Source organism: Piliocolobus tephrosceles, chromosome 10, assembly GCF_002776525.5.
Source record: "Piliocolobus tephrosceles isolate RC106 chromosome 10, ASM277652v3, whole genome shotgun sequence".
NCBI classification, from domain to species: Eukaryota; Metazoa; Chordata; class Mammalia; order Primates; family Cercopithecidae; genus Piliocolobus; species Piliocolobus tephrosceles.
In genome coordinates, this window is record NC_045443.1 from 68,010,600 (window position 1) to 68,037,638 (window position 27,039).

General features: G+C 39.4%; 1 protein-coding gene across 3 annotated transcripts in view; it reads right to left on the reverse strand.

Moving 5' to 3' along the window:
- Positions 1 to 27,039, reverse strand: part of PTPRR (protein tyrosine phosphatase receptor type R) — a 292,728-nt gene that overhangs the window by 86,872 nt on the left and 178,817 nt on the right. For all 3 annotated transcript variants that reach the window (XM_023226530.1, XM_023226531.2, XM_023226532.1), the window contains one exon: positions 25,910 to 26,178. In XM_023226530.1, coding sequence (XP_023082298.1) covers positions 25,910 to 26,178 — 269 coding nt within the window. The remainder of the gene's footprint in view (positions 1 to 25,909; positions 26,179 to 27,039) is intronic.

The window sequence follows — 27,039 nt, forward strand, 5'->3', positions numbered from 1 at the left end:
TAATGAAAATTGCAAAGGCTTAAACACTGAAAGAATTGCTTGCCTCTAAAACAAATCTGTATCATTACTAACAAGCGATAAAAGGCCTTCCGATGGTTACCAAATGAGAACCTTCCAGAGGGCCACGGGTGCCTAGCTGGAAACCCCTGCTAACAGCATCTGCGGTCTGAATCCATAGTGACTGCGCATCTTCTCTGGATGCCAATAAGGGACTTCTGCTAAGGGAGGCTTCGGCTGCTCCCCTGTCTGCTTTAGGATTGGTACATGGCCCTTTAAATCTTACAATGGCAACAAGTGTCTCAAGTAGGATTGTTGAGGACAGAGAAACAATGCTCAAATGTCCTTTGAACAAAACCAAGAGCCCACCCTGCTGACGACCCTGAAACCTCTCCTGTCTGTGAGTGGCACACAGGCGCCATCTGGAGGGTGAAAGGCGCAACCATCGCTCTTCTCAAAGTGGAATTGGTCTGTGAGTGTTAGGCTAAACAGATTATTCTATTTCAGAATGCTTCCATTCCTCCACTGAAAAAATTTAATATAGTCCAATTATGAATATAGAGAAGGTGGAAAAAGAAAAATCCTAGGGTGCCTTGGCCATTAGGGGAGGCAGAAAACAGGAACGAGCGTGAGATCTGGGGGCACACTACCTGGGCTCAAATCCTATCTCTGCAGTAATGTACTCTGCGACCATGGAAATGTACTTGAATGCCTGTGTGTCCGTTTCCTCATCATTAGAGGTGAGATGATGCAATTTACCCACCTGAGGTGGATATGAGGAGAAAATGATTTTATATACCTGTGATGCATCTTGTACAGTACCTGGCACATAGCGGCTGCTCCACAAATGTTAGGTACAGACATAGACTTACCAAGTCTTTTCCAGTTTTTTCCCTCTCTATAGAGAGGTATTGTTCTGTTACCCTGGTAATTTTATTTATTTATTTATTTATTTATTTATTTATTTATTTATTTATTTATTTCAGACAGAGCCTTGCTCTGTTACCCAGGCTGGAGTGCAGTGGCATGACCTCAGCTTACCGCAACCTCCACCTCCTGGGTTTAAGCAATTCTCCTGCCTCAGTCTCCAGAGCAGCTGGCTAATTTTTGTATGTTTTAGTAGAGACAGGGTTTCTCCATGTTGCCCAGGCTGGTCTTGAACTCCTGGTCTCAAGTGATCCACCTGCCTCAGCCTCCCAAATTGCTGGGACTCACAGGCACAAGCCACCACACCCGGCTCAGGTATGTTTTTCTTACTGGTACTACCACTAGGCCCCAGGATATTATCCTATATTTGAATATGCTTGATACATAATCTTATTTCCCCCCACTCCCTCATCTTTGATTCCAACAACTTTTTCTATTTGGTTTCAGATTAAAGCTCACATTTGGTTTTTCACTGAATAGGGTTTGCCTAGAGGTGCTCCTTAACAGCAATGCTTTCTAATATAAGCATGTCGAGACAGGTTTAGTTATTTAAAATGCATATGTTATATAAACTGGATAATCCACAAAAACACTCATGCCATATTCCCCTAAAAGAAATGTGTTGCAGGCATATACCCATTGTTACTTCTCTTGCTTGGAAGTCCTGCAAAAGCTCTTACTTACACATGGTACTGCCAAATATCCTAAAGTTCTCCAGTTAGAAATAGGTTAGAATACACTGGGGAGAACCAAGGGAACAGTTTTGATTAGAGTCCGAGTCAGTCAACATTGCACAGATACAAAACTTCCATCTAAGAATAGATAATTTATCTATCCTGGCAGAGCATTTCATGAGGGGCACCGCTATTGTGAATAACAATTGACAGCCACCTCCCTTGGGCACAACCCTTTCCTCGGCTGATGGAACAGCAGGTGGAAAGAAGAGCAGGTACACGGTGGATAGCTCCTGTCCAAATAGATTACCACACAATTCAAAAGGGGGACTATTGTGATGGAGGAATTATAAAATATATTTCAAACACATGTTAGGTATTTGGCGGGATTCTGTTTTGGGTTCACCATCAGCTCTCTCATAGGGCCTTGGCAAATGCAAAGTTTCCCTGACTGCTTAGAAATAGTTATGATCTTGGGCTTTTCTTCTACTAGGCAAAACTAGAATTATGAATTCTGCAAAGTGGTTAGGATTCATAACATTGCAAAGTTTTCTAGCCCGTTTAATCTTTATTTCACAGGCCTAGCTTTTCTGTGGAAGATACTATAGTGAAAACTAAACAAAGTGGATCGAAATTCGTCCTGCTAATATATCCAGGAAAGGAATCGTTGGGAGGATAGCTGGATGATTATTGGAACTTGCAGGTCAGGGAGGGCGGCAGACTCTCAAAGAGCATGAACATGCTGACCAATTCATTAGAGACTCTAAAGCCTAAATTGACCCCAATTTAAAATGTATCCAAATTTTGGCATGGGAAGTATTGTATTGAGAAATAAGAACAAACTAGCAGAGTTTGTTTTCAAAATAACAGAGGCATAGATGAATAAACGGCTAAAGGCTTTTTTACCCCTTGAAAAATCTGTCCTGGCTATGGGCCCCCCATGGATGCTTCCTTTCCCACCCACTCCTTTCCTGCCTTCTTACTACCAGAACCCAGGGTCCTTTTGGGTCTTGTGCCTAGGACTTGCAAATGCCTCGGGTGAGTAAGAATGCTTTTCCTGTGTAAGAGCACAAGACATTTTAGGAACAGGAAAAGCCTATCCGGTCCAACATACCTGCCCTTTTTAGGTTTATCTAAATCTCACCTTCCTGCATTGTTACCTTCCTTCATTTTCCTATATAAAGATAACATGTCTTGTGTGTTTCTCATGATCTCTCCTGTCACTAGACCTGATAAAATTAGACCTATATTTTAGTACTGTTCTCTTTAAAACAAATGATTTCTGAAAAGAGTTCACAAGGCTAGTAGATACTTTGTAAGTTTCCTTTTTTACAGAGTCATAAAACATGAGTTTGAAAGAGGAGACTCCAAAGGAGTTTGGCTTGGAGGGACGCGGAGGTCATCTGACTTGACTTTATGTTTAGCTTTTATTTATGAGTTATCTTATTTGTCAGATTCTGGGTATCAACATTTTCTCTCAGAGTGTTCAGTGACAAGGGATATGTTTATTTGGGATAAGACTCATTATGAAGAAAATACGCAGGTGGTTAAAGATTAATTCCAAGCAGCAGAGGCCTGTTAAAAAGCTTAACATTCTCTGAACTCTTCCTTGCCCCCTGTTCCATGGTTCATATCTGGAATTTACAATAGAGTGAGGTAAGCCACCCGCCATCATAAAGAAGGTGAAATATTTATTGAACAGATGTTTCACTACTCAGGAAAATTCACATTTTCAAGTAAAAACAAAAAGACGGACCTTCCACGCAAATCCCTGAAAAAGATTCTTGACAGCATTTATCTTTAGTGCCAACAAGTTTTACGCACTGAATTTTTACTGTTTAGATGTGCGGGTCAACAAATCACTGAGAAGACACCAAAACTGTCTGCCAGATGTCGACCACTGATTAATTTGTCTTAAGTTCAGCCAAAAGGGAAGAAAATATGATGGGTGGAGCATGAACAGCAAGCACAATCAACATCTGACCAACCAGGGTTTCCTGTCACCTTGGGAACAAAATTGATTGGCACTGGTTTCCTGTGTACAAGTTAAAAACCAGTAGCAACTGCAGTAACAAGAATAAACTACAGATAAGAGACTTGGAAATTAAATCAAGGCATATCACCAAAATTTCAGCTTGAAATCCTAAGCAGAAAAGTCCCAAGATAACTTTTTGAGGGCTTCCCCCCCACCCTTTTAAGCTATTTTGTATGTAAAGCAGACTTAATTTTTCTAATTTTGCCACTTCTGGCAATCTGAAATCATTAGAAAGGATGCAATTCAGATTTATGTTAGAGGTAATAAATCTTGCCCAGGACTCAATATTTTCTCATTTTTCAAAAGATAAAAACTTATTTATGCATTATAGTGACTTGGTTTTCACTCTATCTTGAATTATAGCTTTTAAGAGGCAGAAATAATCCTTTTTATAAGGACAGTCTCAAGTGTACACACAGATTAAATATTACAAATATAGGTTGCAAATAAAACTTTCAAAATGTGGGATTATAGGAAGCAAAAGAGAACCAACCAAAGTATTAACAAATTTACCTTTTTTTTTTTTTTTTAAAGATTTTTCTTATTTCCTTGGCTGCTTTTGCATTAGCATTAAATAACATTCTTATTGGAGTGGTATGTGCATGGCCCAACTCAATTTTATTTGGTTTAAGTGTGATTCTGAATTTTTTTTTAATTGCTTTATTCAGCACCTAAATATGTAGAGGCATGTCTATAAATTAAGGAGCATGGCAATTTGCTTTTTTTTTTTTTTGAGACGGAATCTCGCTCTGTCGCCCAGGCTGGAGTGCAGTGGCGCGATCTCTGCTTACTGCAAGCTCCGCCTCCTGGGTTCACGCCATTCTCCTGCCTCAGTCTCCTAAGTAGCTAGGACTACAGGCATCCCCCACTATGCCCGGCTAATTTTTTTTTTTTTTTGTAGTTTTAGTAGAGACGGGGTTTCACCCTGTTAGCCAGGATGGTCTCGATCTCCTGATCTTGTGATCCGCCCACCTGGGCCTCCCAAAGTGCTGGGATTACAGGCGTGAGCCACTGCGCCAGGCCAATTTGCTCTTTATATTTAAAAATTCATAGTGAGAGACTCTCCAAAATTAGACAAACACACAAAAAATAGATACAGATTTTTGAGGAAGAATGAAATAGGAGAGCAAAATGTTTGCAAAATATGCTTTCTTTGATAGTCTAAGTTGGAAGTTGTAAAAAATGACCATTTTGGTTATGAGAGGTTTTTAAGTTACTTCATATCCTTTTATTCTATTCTTCCAATTTCAGAATCACTCCCAAAATATATTCATTCATTTTATAAGTATATATAAATTGCAAAACACTCTTGATACTGAATTTTAGAATTCATGCTACTTCTGCTGTTACAACCAGCATAGTGGTTAAGAGTGGATTATGGAACCAGACTACCTGGGGTTCAAATTCAGGTTCTGCCCCTTAAGAGTGTGTCACCTTGGGCAACTTAACCTGTATGTGCACCAGTTTTCTCATCTGTAAAATGGGGATACAACTTATGCACGTGCTTCATTGGAATTCTATGAGGCTTAATTGAGATAATATGTGTGAAACACTTAGAACAGGGCTTGACATGTAATAAATGTAACAATGTAACCCTTAACTGGTATTATTAATGTTTTTATTACTACTGCACTGCTATTGCTGCTGTTTCTGCTACCAAGACACCTTCCTTCAGTGCTACCGCTACCCTTGTTGTAGCTTCCTCTGTGTTTCTGGCCATTGTAGTGATATATTCTCAGGTTGTTGCTATTATTGATCTACTATTGGTAGTTACCACTGCTACTGTGACTGTTGCAAGTACTGTTGGTGCTTGTTCCTGCTGCAGTTGCTATCGTTGTTACTATTATTAGCAGTTAGTAGAGGTGTGGTGTGTGTATACAGATGTATGTGTGTGTAAGTCTGGAGATATATATACACACCCACACACATATATATTTATATAACATTAATGGTGGCTATTTTGGTGGTTTTTGGAAATAATCTCCTTATTTTTGTTTTTGCTTAAATGTGCTTTCAAAATTTCTGTAATAAAAATGTGTTATTTGCACAGTTCATTTAAAATTAAAAATATTAATAAGGGCTGGAAAAATATTGAAATCTCATATTTATCAATATTTTGTACTGCCTCATGGCCTATTCCACCTTCCTGAGAAAGAAAGTGTGTTGAGTGCACCCTGCCCCAGTATAAGAAGGGCATCTTATATTGTATCCTCCTATTATAAAACAAGCATGAAGAGACAGGGCTGGGAGACATGATTTATTTGCCATCTAGCTATGTACTAAGAGCATATGAGACGTTTAGTCACTGACTGATTTTGTTATTTTTATCTCATGTCAAACTTTTCCTCACTTATCCTTATGTTTAAGAAGAAATATTTTTGATAAGAAGAGAGATCTTTTGTATGTTTCAGCCAAACTATTCTCAGGAGAATGCCCTTGGGTTGGCCCATAGCTCAATCGTGAACAATTACCCTGACATTATCCTGAAAACAATCCCACAAGTTCTACTAAGAATAAATAAAGCACAATGGAATAAAATTATCCACCAAATCTAGGAAAAGCAGCTATATTTTAGCCAGGAAATAGAAGTCCCCCCCACCTCCCCAATGTATTAAGTTCTTGTACTTCTGTCAGCAAAGAATTTAGCACATGGAAAAATTCAGATTCTCCAGTTATTGATTTGGGGACTGATTATTAGTGGAAAAAAGTACCAAGAGCCAACTTAGGTGAGTTTTTGTACACTGACAATTGTCCTTGAGGTACAGATGGTTTTAATAGAACAGAGAAAATAGGGGAAAAGAATAAAAAACATTCAGAATTGGTTGTTTCTTTAGAATAATGGTAAAACAACCCTTCGTCTATTTATTTTTACCTTTACCAAGTATTACAAAATTTTAAATGTCAAAGAGTTAAATATCTGGCTCTCTAGACATACAGGCCAATATTTCTAGACTCTGTCAAATTCTAGGATGAATGCACAGCCCTGGTTTAAGGTAAATTCAATGATGTGTCTCTCTTCACTAAGGAGGGACATTACTGTGCCTGTTGAACTCAAATAGTAAAATCATCGTCAGTAGTATTGCTTATTATGTACCCATCATAGATAGATCATGATCACAAGTAATATTTTTCAATATCTTCTTTGTATGACATTACCCAGAAGATCCAAGCTAAAACCCAATAAAGAATGATGCTTTTTTTTTTTGCAGTCTGCTTAATGTTTTTGTAAAACATTTTACATTACACTTGTAAAACATATACATATGTATATATTTTAGTCAACTTAATTCAAGAAAATTATACCAAAAATCTAATTTAATGCAACAAAAACCTACCATATGCCCACTTTTTAAGGCAAAAATCAGACTTAAAATTTGGGTAGAAATTTAAGGCCCTAGAAATGTATGTACAGTGGTTGAAAATTTGGGGTCTGGAGTCAGGCCACCTGTATTCTATATTTCTTGTATACCTCTCATGGCCAATTTGATGCCCTTGAGCAAGTGACATAACTTCTTGCAGCCATGGTTTTCCTTTCTGTAAAACAGGTATAATAATGATAGGGTAGTTTTGACTCTTATGAGTTATATATGTAAAGTATTTATAACAGTGCCTGGAATGTAGTAAGTGCTTGATAAATGTTATTTGTTATCAATATCATCATGGGATAGTCTGCATTTAATTTTTTTTTTTTTTTGAGACAGAGTCTCACTCTGTCACCTAGGCTGGAGTGCAGTGGCACAATCTCAGCTCACTGCAACCTCCACCTCCTGAGTTCAAACGATTCTCACATCTCAGCCTCCCAAGTAGCTGGGATTACAGGTGTGTGTCATCATGCCAGGCTAATTTTTGTATTTTTAGTAGAGATGAGATTTCACCATGTCTCTGCTAAAAAGTCTTGAACACCTGGCCTCAAGTGATTCACCAGCCTCGACCTCCCAGAGTGCTGGGATTACAGGCATGAGCCACCATGCCTGGCTGCATTTACAAAATGCATTTCTTCCTTCTTATTCCCAATTCTTTCTCTCCAATCTTTTTAAGATTTTTATATTTATGCAGGGGATGGCTAGGGGAGAGTAGGGGGAAGGTGGAATAAGCTTTTGGAATTTGGAAGAAAGAACACGTATGTTAAAATTCTTACCTAGTATTAAACATAAGTTACATATTAATTATTGTGTATTTGATCATGTTCAGCATATATTGTCAGACTTCAATATAGTGGAAGAAGAAATCTTGAAGTTGTCTCACAAATTTTAAAGGGTTTTATGCTGTCATGGAAGGATCCTAGTTGGATGGAACTAAGTTTTGGTTCCTAGTCCCGATTTTTCTTTCTCTCTCAGCAGATTAAAACACTCAGTTACTTATTAATTCAAATGCCCTCATGGATAGAGGTTTTTGCTAAACAACTCTTGCTTTCTCTGGGATACTAATTTCCAGAAAAGTTGATTGATTGAAGACCTTAATTATAACGATAAGGTAAAACACAGCCTTTAAAATGGGTTATAAGAATTAAAAAAACCAGAATTAACTTCTAAGCATAAATGTACCTAACTTATGAGAGTTAATTTGTTAAAAAATTACCAAAGAAAAATTCATAAAAGAAGCTATCAGATACTTTTGTGATCAGGTTTTCCAAGTGGCCAGTAAAAAGTGTGTCTGAGAGTATTTTCTAGAAAGAACTGAAAAATTTATATTAGTTATGAACAGCCTTAGGAAACTCTCAAGATGTCTTGGATACACTGAGGGGAATGATAGGTGGCACAGAATATTGCCTAACACAGAGGACTCAGACCCAGAGTCTCATAGAAAAATGTATCCAAACTGGGCACAGAATGGCCAAAACGTGAGAAAGACATACATACTTGAACATCACAGGATCTGCATTCACCCTCAGGTCTTTGATTTCACTTGAACATGTTTAGCCCGAGCAGACTGTCTGAGTAAACAACTGTGTCAGTGGTAATCAAACTCTTTTCAAAGCCAGGGGCTCTTGGTTAAGAAAGAAAAGAAGATCATACCTGTAAGTCTAATAATCAGAACAAGTACATGCAGAGCTCAGCTCACTGAGGCATCAGAGAAGGACCCAGGCCCCACTAGCCTACCTCTTCCCTAAGGCCCCATGGAGCATAATTAAAAAGTACTGATTTATCAAAATGTGAAATAATCCACAGCTGGCCATGAACCCAGCTACAGTTCTATTGCTGAATAACCCAACACAGGTTGAGTATCCCTGTATCCCTTATCCGAAATGCCTGGGACCAGAAGTGTTTCAGATTTTGGAATATTTGCTATATATATCTATATCTATGGATATAGATATATATAGATGGTATAGATATATATGCCAGTTGAGTATCCCTAATCCAAAGATTCGAAATCTGAAATTCTACAGTGATCCTTTCCTTTGAGCATCATGTCAACGTTCAATACGTTTTGATTTTGTAGCACTTTGGATTTTGGATTTTTGGATTAGGGATATTCAACCTGTACTGATAGATGGCTTCCATCGATTCTCAAAGTTCTTTGTAAACTAATTAGTTAAGTTTTTTGTCTCCATTCCTTGTCCACACAACACTAAAGAGGGTGCCTTCTGGCACCAACGGCCTGTGATCCTAACAATTTTAGTGATGAATACGGCTATACGAACCCAGTATAATGGAGTAGGTAAGAGCTGTTGGAATACTATGGGGCCAAAAATGAAACAGAGTTTAGAAAATCATTAGAAAGGCTTCCAGGTTTGCAATCCACGAGTTGTTTCAGTCCTAGAACTCTGTTTCCAATAAGGGATACGGCCATTGCTTTCGCATCAGAGGCTCTGCAACAGCTGTAGAGTTATGGGAACATCCTTGCGAACTGGACTGGGGAGACTGAGATTACAGTTCCCAAATAGGAATAATTTAAATATAGATTATAGAAATATATACTAATATAAATACATTCAAACATACCATAGACATTTAAATATATGCATTTAAACTTAAATGTATTTAAACTCATGCATTTAATGTATATAAATATGTTAAACATACATGTTTGCGTGTGTATGTATAGATCTTTATATAGATTACATATAGAGATGATCTATTTGTATATATCTCTATATCTACTTACCTATCTATCTATCATCTCTCCCCAACCCTGGACCAGAGCTGTTGAGGCTGCATTTGGATTGGACTTTAGAATATTTTCCATTTGGAAAGTCTATTTAAATAGAAATATCTAGAAATATTACAAAGTTTCCCTAGAGGACTATGTTACATTAGTTTTGGGGCCCATTACTCTAAGATTTCTCCAAATTGTAAAATGCTGTATTTTTGGCCTTTTGAGAGGCCCCCAGCTCTAAAATATTAACACTTATTTCCAGATTATAACTATGCCCACCATAACCACTGTTACCAACAGTGAGTGGGAATGAGGGAAGAAATCAAGCATTTATTAAGGTCTAATGTACACCAGGCACCTTAATAGGCAATACAAACACATGGACATGGCAATAAAAAAGAGACACCCTTACCTCCAAGCAGCTTATAATTTAGTTTACTGAATTACACAGTTTACTTTCTTATGAAGAATCGTAATGATTTAAGGAAAAAAAAAAAACCCTGTGGAGTCCAATAATCATGTTCAAGCCATGTTTTAATTATTTTACTTGTGATTTGTATTTTGAGGATTTTGACATTCTAATGTCATTTGATTTTTTTACCCTCTTGGGGGGATACAACTAGTGGATGACAAAAAAAATGAAAAAATAATAATTACAAGCAGAGTATTATTGATATCATGTTAAAGATTTCGTGAGATACCCTGCCTACACTAGATTTCACTAGTATCACCCTAGAGGATGTAAGTTCTAATGAGAATTTCTGTCATACACAAGCCTTGATTTTTACTTTTACAGTATAGTGTTGTTTCACTCTGCCACCTGTAGGTCATATAGGGAAGAACATATTTAAATTAGAAGTCCTGGCTTGGTGGCTCACTCCTGTAATTCCAACACTTTGGGAGGCCAAGGAGGGTGGATCACCTGAGGTCAGGAGTTCAAGACCATCCTGACTAACATGGTGAAACCCTGTCTCTACTAAAAATACAAAAATTAGCTGGGCATGGTGGCAGGCACTTGTAACCCCCGCTACTTGGGAGACCGAGGCAGGAGAATAGCTTGGACCCTGGAGGAGGAGGTTGCAGTGAGCTGAGATCACGCCACTGTGCTCCAGCCTGGGTGACAGAGCAAGACCCTATCTCAAAAGAATAAATGAATGAAAATAAAGTAGAAATCAGAGGACAGGCACAGTGGCTCATGCGTGTAATTCCAGCACGTTGGGAGGCTGAGACAAGAGGATCACTTGTGACCAGGAGTTCGAGATCAGCTAGTGAGATCCCCATCTCTACAAAAAATAAAAGAATTAACTGGACGTGGTGGCATGTGTTTATAGTCCTATTTACTTAGGAGGCTGGGGCGAGAAGACTGCTTGAGCCCAGGAGTTTGAAGTTACAGTGAGCTAGCATCATGCCATGCCACTCCAGCTTGGAAGAGAGAGAGAGAGAGACAGAGAAGGAAGGAGAGAGAAGGAGGAGAGTGAGAGGAAGGAGAGCGAGGAAGGAAGGAGGAAGGAAAAGAAAAAAAGGAAAGAAAGAAAATATACTTGAAAGTGAAATAAACAACTCTCTTCTATGAAACTGTGATGGAAAGTTAAACCATGGGTCAATATTATAATGATGACCTGGATCAAAAATTTGGATAGAAGAAAAATCCCTCCCCAGAAATGAAAAAAAAAAAGTTGGAGTTTAAACATGTACAAATAGGAAAGCAACGATAAGGACAGTCACCCCTCTACAGAATGTTCAAAGATGAGGAAGTACTGCCTCACCTGGAGAAACTTGCAGTTGCCTCATCTGAAACCTCTAGATTTCTAGACCATTCTTTCACTAATATGGAACCATTCAATTGCAGGGTATTTCCTTACTTAAGTGTCTTGATGCATATTTATGCTGTAATAACAGGTTCGGGATAGAGTCTCTTAAAGTTTACAAAGTTTATTCATTAAACAGGAGCAGAGGGGCCACAACCACAGACCTTAAAAACCAATTGGCCACATAGAGTGGTTGGATAATGTAAGCACCCATGAAGGAGGTGGCAAGTCAGAATTTCTCCCTTTCTCTGGGCTTCCTAGAACCAGCTGGACATTTCAGAGCTGAAATAGGTGAATATGGCTAACTCCCATGAGTAAGGCTGACTCTGTATCATTCAGTCAATATTTAGAGAACCCCTATTATGTGTGTGGTATTAGGAAGTGGGCAAACAGAAAGGAATAAGCTCTCAGGAGATCCTACTGTGTGCATGTGTGCTTGCACACACATGTGTGTTATTGATGGGGCCAGGGAACGAGAGGAGAGGCAATTTAGGAAGGTTTATTCCTAGATTCTGTACTTTTCTATGTATTGGATGGGAGAAGAGAATTTAAGGACAGCAACACTGATTTGGAAAAGCTGCCTTGGGCAACGAAAAAAAGAGCTGCCTGGAAAAATGGACAGGTGTTGGAGTAGTCCTGACCATCCGCTGGAGACTGACAAGATAAAGGATCCACGTCTGAGGCATGTTCCTTCAGGCAAAGTGGGCCTCTGCCATATTTTGATTGTATTCGTTCTCATAGATCCTTTAGTACTTTATCATTTTTACTCTTATTTTTGATTAAAGTGGGTTTAAAATTCCAACTTTTTTTCTTAGAAACCTTAAGTAGACTAAGGAGTCTATCAGGAAAAGAATATTCCTCTGAATAGGGATTTGGTAACAACATGCTAACTCAGGAGCCAACATAACAAGAGTAAAACAAATGATTCAGGAGATCATATTCACAGCCAGGACCATGAGGGTTTTAGGAGTTCCCCTCAGATCCCCAGGTGCAGCATGACATTGCCAAGGACATGCAGGGAGCACAGCTCCAAGGAGCCCCCTCTAGGTGTCTAATGAGGCCAGACAACCTGCCAGCACCACAGGCTTCTGTGGGGCAAGGGCGACACGGTGGTGAGCATCCATTGTCTTCCCCCTCCGAGGCACAGTCTTCCTCTGTTGGCCAGGCTGGAGTGCAGTAGCACGATCTCGGCTCACTGCAACCTCCACATCCTGGGTTCAAACAATTATCCTGCCTCAGCCTCCCAAGCAGCTGGGATTACAGGCGCACGTCACCATGTCTGGCTAATTTTTGTATTTTTAGTAGACATGGGGTTTCACCATGTTGGCCAGGCTGGTCTCAAACTCCTGACTTTGTGATCTGACCACCTTAGCCTCCCAAAGTGCTAGGATTACAGGCATGAGCCACTATGCCCGGTCCATCATCTATTTTTATTTTTTAAAAACATATTTCTTCCAATAAAATTAACTTGATTGTCTAAGAACTTGTTCCTTTCTTCAAATTGAGATTTAACAAATATTTATGGAACATGCACCAGGTGGTAGGCATTGTGCTACAGACACCACCATGAGGGAAATCAAAGCCAAGAGGGAAAAGGCAGGAAATGAAAAGTAAGGCAGGTGGGATGGGGAGGGCCTGGAAAAGGGGAGAATCCTTGAGGCCTCTGTTTGAATCCATGATTTAGAAAAAAGGTTTCCTTAAATAAACAAATCTATACACTATAAGACATTATTAGGCAACAATAATTTCATTTGACACAGTTGTTAAAATCCCTTAAAATAATGAGAAATGAAAATGATTGGATGCCAAGCATTGTTAGAAAGTGTATCATATTTAAAAGTGTTCACAAGAATTTGTCAATTCTTAAGTTACAGCTGTTTCATCATTACACTGAGACCTTTTTTCTAAGGTATCTACCAAAAAAAGATTATGCCTTACCCACCAGAGAGGATGCTGTCATAAAGAAAAGAAAAAGGGAAAAAAAAGAAAAGTTATTATGGCAAAAAAAAAAAAAAAAAGAAAGAAAAAGATTTCACCTTTCTTTCCCGTGGATGAGACAAGCTAACAACTGTGTCAACATGAAGTTCTCCACTAGAGGGCACTAATTCCACGTCCTCCAATCGTGAGCTGCATCTATCAGAATGTGTCTGAGAACAGCGCTCTATCCATGTTTAGATGATACCCAGATAATCATGTGCTGCATTGCTAAATGGGTGACACTTTAGATTGGCTTTTAAGATTTACAGAAAAAGATCGTTTTATATTTATATAAATAAATCCAAGTGTATTTTTTATATTACAGAAAAAACCCACATCAGCTGAAAAATAAATTTTGTTCAAGTCTCCTGCCATGAGTAACCTGTGATTCTTCACTGTTCTGCTCTAGAGGTCATATGCTAATATCAGGGCGAATCTGATGAGAGAAGAGTGGTGGCTCACTTCCCAGGAAAACAATGTTTGGGCAGTTCATAAAATGCACATAGTCGGACCCTGAACTATCTATAGCTTTATGATACATTTCGAACAACTCCTAAGGCAAAGTCTCTGGCTGCAAGGAAAAACCTCCTGACACAGTGTCTAAGATTCAGAACTGGTTGTTCTTAAAATAGGAAGCAAAGCTTACGCTGGGAATTATCTGTGCCTGCCCTGATTAAAACGCTTCTTCAAAACAGGCCATTTCACCTAATTCTGTCAACCTGTACATCAAGATCTGGAACATGGTCCCCTAGCAAAAATTTAAAAAAGTCTCATTTTAAAAAGCAACTGCATTTAGTACCCTCCAAAGTGAAACTCTAATTTAATCACATGTAGAGGAATCAGAGAATACGAATCTCAAAAAATTGTACCACAGCCACCTCTTCATTACGGTCAAGACGAAAAGAACTTTATAGAAACATATACCCTACGGAATTGACAAAAGAGTTCCCAGGGTAGTTAGATTTTGTCTCCCATGGTATGAGTGCAAATGGACAGTACCCTGTAAAGTTGAAAGCAGTGTCCTGGATGGGGTTGCAAGCTAATGGATGTTGAAGGATTGATGAGGGTCATAGTGGAAGGGCTGAGAAGTCCTTTCTGCTTGAACCTCAGGGTGAAGCAGCCCGTGTGAGGGGTGGTCTGGGGGCAGATATAGCAGTTAGAGGACTCACTGGGACTTATTCCTGCTGCTCTGCCAGGGATCACAAGTGGAGAAAGGGAAGGCGAGGAGAGGAAAGGAGCAACTACCGTGATTCCTCTTAGAGCCACTGCCAGGTCTACACTCTTTGGACTCATTCAGCCACAATGGCTTAAATATTTCAGGGTCTGCTTGTAGAGAAATTATGCCAGGCCTGTGCTTTCCAATGAGTAATGGCCAATTTTTACCTTTTAAGGCAAAGCTCCTCTACTTTTAATTCTTTAATAATATATGTTGGCTCCTATTTTACTCTCCCTGGGTTGTATCCACTGTCATTTCTTTCACTTAACACGATTACATTTTTGTCTCATGGCGTACCACTAATTTTCAGGCAGGTTTCAAAACTTTTGCTTCCTTTTTCTTCATTCCTATGGGGTCTTTTATTTTTTTAGAATAAAAAACCCTATGAAAATTTTGTTCCCAACCATCCAGAATCCCAACCTACCTACATAAAATCTGACAAATAAAGAGAACAGCTTGATGCTCACTGTTCATGAAGGGCTTGTGCATGTTTCCAGTACCTCCCCCAGCTCTGGATATCCCCATACAAGTATTTTACATGAATATGAAAATATTTTATAAAAGTATTAGGTGTATTAGTCCGTTCTCACACTGCTAATAAAGACATACCCAAGATTAAGTAACTTATAAAGAAAAAGAGGTTTAATGGACTCACAGTTCCACATGACTGGGGAGGCCTCATAATCATGGCAGAAGGTGAAGGAGGAGCAAAGGCATGTCTTACATGGTGGCAGGCAAGAAAGTGTGTACAAGGGACCTGCCCTTTATAAAACCATCAGATCTTGTGAGACTTATTCACTAACATGAGAACAGCACAGGAAAAACCTGCCGCCATGATTCAGTTACCTCCCACTGGGTCCCTCCCATGACATGTGGGGATTATGGGAGCTACAGTTCAAGATGAGATTTGGGTGGGGACATAGCCAAACTATATCAGAAGGTTAAAGTTTTGTCACCTGTATCATCTAGAAAAAGGTAGAATATGGTAGTTATGTGCAGATTTTGTAAACAGGCTGTCAAGATTGTATCTTCCACTAGATTTTTATTTCTTTGTGACATTGAGCATATTACTTATCTCTCTAAGTCTCTCTGTCAGCATAACTGCAAGACGGGCATAGAAATAGTGCCTGCCTCCAGGATGTTGTGAAGGTTGTCTGAGATCATACACGAGCACAGTGGTTGGCAGGTGGCAGGTTAGTGTTCAACCCATCAGCTGTGACTCTGCATCTTCTATTACAGCAGCACGGGCAGCAGCTTGGCAGCAGGCATGACCATGTGCTTCTCTGCTGTTCCTGCCACCTCCACTGACAATCACACACATAGTGAAGTGGACGAGTTATTGTCCAGGATGTCTGAAAAATATGGAGACCCCTCCATCCTTTTCTGACTTGAGTTTTCTGAATTATTGCCTTATAGTCCCCTCACTTTGGCTTCTTTGCTCTATTCGTGTTCACCTTCCTCTTGGTCCTTTATGTCAGATTACCACCAGGCCTGGCAAGAACCAGATTAAGGAAAAAACTGAGACAGACAATGCACTTCTAGAGTGGCAGTGAAATGGTTATCTGTCATGAGTGTTTTGAATCCACTTCATGAAACTGCACTTTGCTTGATTTAAAATCTGAAAAATATTCTGAAAGCCAAGCATAAAATTTGCTAAGAGGAAAAACAGTGTGACACTCCATAATATACCTACTTGCTAAATATATTGATTTGTAGTTTAAAATTTATTTCCCATAGATTAGAGGTGTGTACACCTTCTCCCAACCCCCAAAAGCATGACAATTTATTATTAATTAGGAGTACAGCCTCTGGAGCAATACTGCTTGGTTCACATTCTATCTGTCACCCTCACACTCCTAGTGACTTACTATTAAGTTATTAGGGCCATAACTTATACTTTCTGAGCATGAGTTTCCACTCTAAGGAGGGCATAAAACATCCCTTGGGATGGTGAAATGAGATAATGCATGTAAAGGGTCAACAGGGCATATTGAGTTGTTATTTTTATTGATGTTATTTGGAGTTAAACTGGAATTTACTTCTACATGTTTGCTATGTGTTATGTTTATAAGCCCTCATGTTGTCAGGCTGAGCAACTGAGTCATGGTTGATAGACTGTGTTAAATGGGGCTGGAACATAGGTTCCAATAGAATGAATGGTGTTTATTTGAAGGAGACCACGTACCACGTGTATAATTGGGAAGATCAAAGGAACCTGGAGTATAAACTTAGCTCTGCTGCGACCTTTGGCAAGTACAGTAATGCTGTTGGTGCCCCACCCAGGTCGCCTTTCTCCGGCTAGTGCCTCATCCTCTCCTCCCCCACTGCTGGGAGGGTAGCCTGTTAGTGGTGCCCAGCTGCCACTTAGCTGGAGCAGCCCCCTCAGCTGATGGGTGTTGCTGAGTCCAGAGGCGTCTAGGAGGTTAGGCCTCCACCACCCCTGGGTGACCTAGAGTCAGTGGTTGGCTGGCATGAGGGTGCAGAGGCTCAGTCCCCTTGCCTCAAGGTGAAACAACTGTCCATGAGGGGCCACCGGTGCTCAGAGATCCCTGTGCAATCAGGCTGAGGGTAGACGGCTGCTGCCACCACCTCTTTGCTTGTTCTCTTTGTTCTGCTTGCCCTGCTTTCCTAATAGGCTTCCCCTGAGAGCATCTTCTCAATACATCATTTGTACAAGAGCCCTTGTCTCCAGCTGTGCTTTTAGAGAACCTCATCGAAGACCTAAGAGAAAGATTCGGGGCCCCAGTTTTATTTGACAGAAAATGAGAGAGTTGGATCCATTTTCAAAGATGGGTCTATTTAATGAATATCTATCTATCTATCTATCTATCTAATCTATCTAATTTATCTATTTTTCGAGACAAAGTCTTGCTCTGTTGCCCAGGCTGGAGTACAGTGGTGCAATCACAACTCACTGCAATCTTGAGCTCCCAGGTTCAGGAGATCCTCCTGCCTCAGCCTCCTGAGTAGTTGGGAGTACAGGTAAACACCACCATGCCTGGCTAATTTGTTTTAAAAATTCTGTAGAGACGGGATCTCACTGTGTTGCCCAGGTTGGTCTCAAACTTCTGGCTTCAAGTGATTATCCTGCCTTAACCTCCCAAAATGCTGGGATGACAGGCGTGAGCCACCATCTACAGCCATGAATACAGATTTTAATTTCCAGGGTATTCTTTACACTTTAAGCTCTGATATGCAGTCATATTAATTCTATTCCCTTCTCTTTACTCATGTGTCCCAAAAAGAGATCAGTGGAGGAATAATTAAAGATTTTCCAAGTTAAAATTTTTAAGCATCAAAATGTACCTTCACTAGGGAAAGCAAGGCATGGACATCAGGACATTCTGCCTTGCCAGGAGGAAATTGTAGTACACAAAGTCTTTGAGTTTGAATGTAGAATGGTCAACATTTTCTTGGTGTGGACTGTCTTTTCATTGCTTCCACCATTGCAGACAAATTTCTAGTTCTGATAAAAATCTCCCAAGCTCAGCAACTCCTAAGGAAACCTTTAGACTCACAATCCTGGGTGTTGTATCATTTGCACGGTATTTATTGTAAATCATAACATGTATACCCTATTATGGTACAGCTTAAGAAAAGTTAGAGAATGTTTGTTTGTTGGATATCAGCAACCCTTGGGGGCCTGCTGAGGCCATCGTTATGATAGAAAAAAAAACACCCATTAATATCATAGTCTTGAGGGCCCACCAACTGATCACTGAGAAATGAAACCAAAATGGAGAGTGCTACATTACAATGTGCCACCCTTCCTTCCTGGACAGTTCTCTACCTGTCCTTGCACAGTGTTTACTCATAATAGAAAATCAAGTGAGAAAAATGAGGAAATAATGTGAACCTATCCAATTTGCCTGTTGATTTCCTTTCCATAAAATTGGCCATTAGTCATACAGTAGCCCAAAGGGAAAATGTGCAGAACCTTTCAGATTCGTAAGTTCTCTGTTTTCTCACTGAAGAAAATGTACTTTCTAGAGTTTGAATGTGATTGCTCATTTAATTGGCATTGGGAACTCAGCATGTATACAGTTTCCCTGAGAGTGATCAGTAGAGCATTTTGGGAGGGCAAAGATGGGATGAAAGAGGAGCGGGAACATGAACTAACTGTGGCCTCACACCGTGCCAGCCACGTGACATTTGTTGTGTAGCTTACCTGTCCCAAGAGCTGTGCAAGGCACACGCTATGCTCCTCAATACAGGTGAATAAACAGGTTTCAATTTATGTATGTAGTAGTTACAGAGCAAGCATTTGAATTTGTACCTGGACTCACCATGGGAAATGAATGCATTTGTTAGACCAGAATTGATTAATTTGATACTGTTATTTATTAGATAACATTTAGTGGCCAATTTATAAGTATATATTTATAAGTTACATGTAACTGTATGTTTACAAATAGGATGAACAAAATTATGTCAATTGACAGTTAAAAATATAATGTTATATGACAGGCTCAACTGTAGCGGTTCAGTAGAGAATAAACTTCAACTCTGGAGTTCAAAAGTATAACTGACCTAGTGTAGGTTTGTGAAATGGAATCAGAGCACAAAAACGAAAAGAATATTAGATTTCCTTTTCCTTCTCAAAGACACCATGCCATTTTGTATGGATTGTTAATTTTGTAGTATCTTTTGAAGTAAGGTGGATCAGATATTATTTTATAGATTGGGAAAACTATACTATGGAGGACTTAATTAATCTGTTGAGCCACTTATTTAATAAGTGTCAGAGGTAGTATTAGCTGAGACTCAGATCTATAGTTTATCATTAAGCTATTGGTTCTTATGGAAGATTCTTTAGAAATAGGTGAGCTCTTCAGATATGAAGCAACATTAATTAATTCCACAATATTTTTGAGTGTTTACTATGTACCAGGATTTACAGGAACCACAGGAGACACAGTATCTTGAGCCACAGTACCTGTTCTTAAAATTCTTGCCATCTGCTTAAAACATAAACTGCTTAAAAACCAGTTCTAGTCCCTTTCTGAATGACTGTTCAACTAAAATCACTGCCAAAGGAGTGACATATATGAGAATTTACAGGTGTTATAAATCACTGTGGGCATGAATAGGTTACATGGCCAGTGGTAGGGGGTAAGTTTTGTGTTGGGCTCTGGGAGACTGGAGATCGGTAGGCCGAGGGAATAGGAAGGACCGGGCAAACAGAAATGCAAATGTGGACAGGAACACAGCACACAGAGGGGGATGGGGATGGAAACAGAGAGAATGGAATAGAAGGTTTATTTTGGGATGTAGTAGCAAATGGATTTGGAGTAAATGATCAGGGCCAGATGGTGCAGGACCTCTGAGGCCCAACGAGATGGTCTATGCCTTATTCTGTAAGCAAATGGAGCCAAATGGGGATTTTTGCACAGCAAAGTATGATAATGAAAGATTGTTATAGCAAGATAAACCTGAAGACTGCTGAAGGGGGAAAGAGAATTAGATGCAGGCAGATAAGATGAAATAAAATAATATATATGAAATATATTACATATATTAATCTTAATATCATTTGTATAATTATATGACACAACAATTTCATCATGAAGTAATGAGAGCTGGGCCCAAGGTAATGATTACAGAAAGAGATAATCAATAATGAGAAAGTTGGAAGAGCAAGAATCAATATGATTTGGTGATTAGTTGGAAAAAGGGAGAAAAGAAGAGAGAATTGCTATGTTTCTCTTTTATTTATTTATTTATTTTTTTTGAGACAGGGTCTCACTCTGTCACCCAGGCTGGAGTGCAATGGCACAATCGCAGTTCACTGCAACTTCTGCCTCCCAGGCTCAAGTGATCCTCCCACCTCAGCCTCCTAAGTAGCTGGGACTACAGGCGTGCACCAAACGCCTGGCTAATATGTTCTCATTTTATAAGATTCTTTAATCTTCATAATTTCAAAGTGTATTCTTTACACTCAGTTAAGCAATCCATTTAGTCTCTATATCTTATTTTACTTATCTTTTAATTTTAAAATTATATTTTATGATTAATGATATCAAAGTGATAGATTCTCCCAATCATGGATGAGAAATTTATATGACATGATCCAAAAGACTGGGACAAGTGATCATAATGCAGCCTTTATGGTCTCATGTGATTTTAATAAAGCCATACTTTTATGCAATAAGTAGAAGATTATTACCTCACTCCAGGATCAAAAGATGGAGAGCTATTAAACATGAGACTATTTTAAAGGCACCATTAGAACACATATACATAAATTAAATTTTAAGGCTTAAAACTGCCAGAAAAGTTTTCTGACTGCGTGGAACACTGTACATTCTTCAAATTTGGTCACTCTTAAAACTCTTCATTATGTCATTTTGGCAGGGAATTGTGGTAGAAAAATGGGAGTGAGAATAGAACAGGAAGGGTTGGTGGAATAGGTAAAGTGTTTCCCTATAGCTACTGGGAGTTCACCTGAGGTTAGTCATAAAAACAGTCATTAATTGGTTAATTCATTCATTTAGGCATTTATTTCCAGGAGCTCCTGGTCTCCAGAAATTATGTTCTATGTGTAAAAGATAAGGAGACAATTAAATCATATATGTGTCCTCAAGAAGCTTAGAGTCTATTGGATATAACATATTAGTAAACCAGAACTTAAAGACAACAAAGAAGTGCTATAAATACAGTAAGCACACGGGCTTATGGAACTAAAGCAGCGGGGAACTGAAGAGACGTAGCTGAATCAGTACTGGGCTGGAGGAAGCAGGAGAATGAGGTAGAGGGAGCCTCAGATTGGCTTCCAAGAGGAAGTGATGCTTAAATTCCCCTCCCTGTATTCCTACTCCCACTTTCACTTTCGGACCTTCACTGTATTCAGGCTGTCAGGGTCTTTTGGTGTTTTATTGCCTTTGAAGAAATCTGAGAGCAGAAAGCAGGGAAATTTGAGTCCTGTCATGGGCTTTGTGTTCTAAAGGCCAGGCCTTTGATGGAAGGTGGTGTCTCAGGGTGTGGATGTCAGATAAGGTAGGATATGAAACAAGCCAGAGTAGGCTTTTCTATTCCCAAAGCCTAAGAAAATGCCCATGGGCCCAGGGGAAGTGTTAGAGGGGCTGCTTTGTGAGTGCAGGTGAGACCCTGGATCCTTCACCACTGAGCCCTGGGAAATGGGGGACCCTCAGCAGGAGGACCGTGATCCTTGGTAGAGCCATGAGAAATGGATGGAAAGTGTTTCTGGGGGATCATGTCTTAGATATGCCCAGGTTTTCCTATGCCTCCATTTGGGGTAGAACAGTGAGATGATTCTTGGGCATCTAAGAGTGGTTTGGACACAACTGAAAAAGAGGAAGAGAGAGAGGAAAGGAGAAAGCAATGGCTGGAAATGAAGGGACTGCATGAATGGCCACAGGGAACAACATGGTGGTAACCGTCCTGGGAATACTTATGAGAACCAAGGAGATAATGGATATCTTAGCAGATGACAGTGTGCACAGATGACATCAAGGCAGATGGGGGGCTTACTCTTCATGTTGAGAAAGTCTCCTTAAAATGTAGAGGAAACTCTAGGAAACCAGAAGTAGGTTGGGTGAATCAGAAAAGGACTGAGATTGAGTTTCTACCATTTAGGTGAAACAGCATCTAGAAAAAAGCTTAGGTTGAGTTACAGAAAAATAAAATTGCATTTCCTGTCTTCTTGATTTGTAGACCGAGATTAATGCCCACTATATTCATGGTACTTTTCAAGGGCAAGGAGGACTAGGGAAAAGGACAGGTTCTAGGCAAGTATTAACTCTTAGGCTTAAAAGAGAATGGCATAGTACCCGGAAAAATATCCAAGTAGCGGGATGAGCCTAAGGGAGTGTTTAGCAGGAAATATGGGTGGACATAGGCTCCCAAAGGCCAGATCAGAAAGGGCCTCATGTTTTAGATGTAGAAGTTATCAGTTTCTTCCAGAAGGCAATGTGGAAACACTGAGGAATTTTATAAAGAGAAAAACACTCAAATATAATTTAGAAAACCACTGTTTGACAGATCTAGAGAGTGGACTGGGAAAAAAGAAAACAAAACAGAATTTGAGGTGGGGACCAGGAGGAGACTGGCTAGAATTAGGGAGATCGATTCTGAGTTCTCAGTGGGATTGGGGTTGGACAGGGGGAAGAGTTGGGAGAAGGTGCCAGGTCTTCATAATGTTCAGCTATATGGGGAGGGGGAAGAAACAACACGAAGGAGCTGAGGATATTACAGGTTTTGGAGAGTCACTATTTAAAAAGAAGAGAAATGATTTGATGAGGAAGGTCTTGAGTTCCATTTCTGAATGTTATAAGTTGGTAGTGTTTAAGAAAAGTCAAGAGTAGCGACGCACAGTTCAGCGCTGAAATATGGATCTGGATTTCAACAGAAAGGTAGATTGAGCTAAAGGTTCTTTTTCAGGAATCACTAAAAGGTAGTAAGAGAAGAACTGGCCGTGGTTGGATGACTGAGGGAGGAGAGAAGAGGACACAGAATGAAACTCTGATGTTAAAAGTTAACAAGAGAAGGGGATCTGAAGGAGACCAAAGGTAGCAACTCAAGAAACAGAAAAATGATATATTTGAGGCCAAAGGAGGAGAGACGTTTAAAAAGGAGGTAGTTATTAGTGCTAGATGGGAAATGAAACATGTGCTTTGGATTTGGTATTGACACCATCGATAATTAATTTGATAATCGAGCATGTGAAAGAAGCAGTGAGAATGAAAGGTGGGAGAAGAACAACGAGGCAGCCAAGTACACTCTGTTCTTTTAAGACACGTATTTGAGAAAGGAAGGAAAAACAAGAACCAGAGGAGGAATTGGATTAAGGGAGTTTCTTTAATACCAAAAGGAACCTATTTCTATGCTGAGGGAACAGCATTAGCAAAGAGGGTACAGTTGAAGGTAGAGGAGGAAAACTGATGAAGTTACTAGGGTTGAGGGGAATGACCTGGAGCCCTTGTGGAAAGAATAGTCTTCTCCTGCTCTGAGGTGGAAGAAAGTAGGAGGTGAAGTGCGGGATGCAGTGAAGTTGTAGATAAGGGGATAGAGAATCTATTTAACACTGATTACACACTTGCTCTGCTAGAATCCCCCATGTGAACCAAAGAGTTGGGTATGATTCTGTCCTTGTATTCTCACTCTCAAAGATTCACTTTAATGAAATGAGTAAGTGAGTGTTTAACCTTATACTCCTTTAAATTGTAGACCAACATGTCCAGCAGTGGTCTACAGGGGGCAGGATGCTGGGAATGGCTACTTCCCTAGTCAATTTTATACTGACCTTGCTTAGAATTGGTAGTGCATGATGATAATAAAAATTTGTCTGACTTTTGATCAGTTTTATTACGACCCTTCATTCTTCTATAGATAACATGGCCTCTTATTGCCTGCAGAGCTTTCTTGCCACTGGCCCTTCATTCATCACTGATGCTCAGGTGTCTGCTTCAAAGTTACTCTTTGAAGCAAACATAAATGCACAAAAATAATGTGGATAACAAAAGCAAAAGAACAAGAAAGAAGCTAAAAAAATAAGTTAAACCTCTACATCTTTTAGAAGAAAATGAGGTCCAAATGAGTGAATGACTCAGGTGAGGGCACCAAACCTAGGAATGGCAGGGCTGGGTCTGGAATTCAGTTCTCCTGACTCCCAGTTAGCCTCAGGCAGAAAGTTCCATCTTGTCTACCTTTCCACAGTGAATCATTAAGAGCAATTTGGTGCTATCTACATAAGTGAATGTCACTTGGAGACCCGCATTGCCCATCAAGAAACCACAAGTATTTTAGGGGAGGAGGCGGAAAGAATGACTTGATCAATCTCTGTTTTCTTCCTGGTGTGGAGTCAAAGTGTTCAGTGTTTAAGGACCTTTAGAGATAAACAAATTCCTTTATTTTTATGTCATTCATTGTTCCTTGGCAATACTTTCAAATAGTTATGAAGGATCAATTTTGTATTCTGCAGTTCTTAAAATCCCAAGCTATATTTTTTGAAGGGTGTGTTTGTGTGTGTAAACCACAACTATTTGCATAGGGCATTGTGATGTATCATGGGAAATATATTCAAAATTTATATATGTGATTTAAAAACCTCAGGCAACAAAATATACAGGGTTAGAAAATGGAGACATAGTGAAGTAAGAGGAGAATGAACCTGGGATATTACCTTGAGAACTTACTCTCCCACTACCCTGGTGTTCAAAGTTGAATACACTACAAGTCATATTTTAAATATAAAATTAAAGTTTATTTTAAGAAACACATGGAAAAGCTTTACTTGAATATTTTTGAGAGGTAAAAATTAGTCTCTCGTTTATGTATTTTGCAAATCCAAGTTTTCTTACATTGGATTTGCTTTTAATGGAAATGGATCAGTATAAAGTGAATCACATGTATAATACATCACAAAAAAGGTAAGGCAACAAAAATAATGGCATGGATTTTTTTTTTTTTTCTTCAGACAGAGTTTCACTCTGTTGCCAAGGCTGGAGTGCAGTGACGCCATCTTGGCTCACTGCAACCTCTGCCTCCCAGGTTCAAGCAATTCTCACATCCCAGCCTCCCAAGTAGCTGGGATTACAGGCATGCGCCACCTCACCTGGCTAACTTTTGCATTTTTAGTAGAGATGGGGTTTTGTCATATTGGCCAGGCTGGTCTTGAACTCCTGGCCTCAAGTGATCCACTCACCTCAGCCTCCCAAAGTACTCGGATTATAGGCGTAAGCCACTGTGCCTGTCCAGTGTTATGGATCTTGATATTGAATGCTTGTTGTGGTTAAAAAATGCAGAGCTAAAACTTAAAAAAAAATTAATCCATGGCATCGACTCCTGCCTGACTCCAGACAATGTGGGCTTTTACAGGAAACACTGAGCTTGTTCTCGGTCTCTCTACCTACCCGAGTTTCATGACGATTAAACAAGATAGCATCTTGTGAGGTTAGTGAACTTGAAGATGAACTTTGCTTGGATCTACACCATCTTGGATCTAGACAAGCTTAACAGAATCAGACATACCTAACAGATTTTATCTAACACAGTTGGATTCCTTTGGGAGACAAGAAACACTACTTCGTCTGACTGTCCATTTAGTGGTGAACAATTCTACCCAATTATGTCAATCATTACTAGTTCTTTCTTTTTTAGTTGATGAATACTCTTTTTATAAAAAGCCACACATAGGGGATACAGAACAAGCTCTTACCTCTCCTGAAGTCCTATGGGCTTCATTTTGAAAGGAGAAGGGCAGACGGAGGTAGCGGTGGTAGCTTTGATCTCAGGAGCACCTCGGCCTTGAGGGTCCACGACAACATTCAGTACCTTTGGGGCCTGCTCAGGTTGGACCATGCTGTGGACAGTCTTTGCCTCAGACAGTGCTGGCTGTAATGTGATGGGTGATAGGTGGATCTCCTGGTTTTTCTCTTTATCTTGTCTTAAGGAAAGCTGAAACCTCTCTTTTAATCTGTAAAGAATCTGTAGAAGGAGATATAAAAAACTCCTGTCACATTTTCTCACACTAAACAACAGAGTATGATCTTCTCCATCCCACCCTGACATACAAACCAAAATAAAGGCTTAACGATAAAGTAAACAAAGCTCTGTAAAAGATGATTTCTCAGTTTCGTGGTATTGAGATTTTCCTCAAGACAGTATACTTGGTATTTCTAGTTATGCTGCACATACGTATCAACTAATTGTGCACATGAATCTGTTCCATAAAGATACATTCAAAAGTAAATTTAACCAATTTTATTAAAAATGCCAGAGGTTAGTTTGGTCATATGGGGAAATGGTAGGCTTATAGGAGGAATAACCATAAAACACAGGTCTACAACATTTATAGAAATGGAGATATGCATCCAACATGGCTTAGTAGAAAAAAGTAGTCTTGCAAATATTAATAAGATGATAGTTATGCTATAAGCCACTATTTCTTATGTTGGTAAATCTCTGCATTAGTCATATATCAACTTGAGTATCTGGTAAATACTTGACAAATTAAATTTAGGGTATCTATGAAAGAATAATTTGGACAACCAGAATTTTTATTCTTACCATTTTGCCCTCCTAAGTTTTAATATTTAATTTAATTTAATTTAACTTAATTTTGATACAGGATCTGGCTCTGTTGCCTAGGCAAAAGTGCAGCGCTGTGATCATAGCTCACTGTAACCTCGAGCTCTCCTTAAGGGAAGAGACTATGCATCTATGAGATAGAACTAGAAATGCATATTAAACATTGAACTCCTAGGAAAAGAAAGACATTTTATTGTTTTTTATGTCAGTTCACCTCCTTGTAATCTGGAAACTTTTATACTGGTGGTATTCATTGAC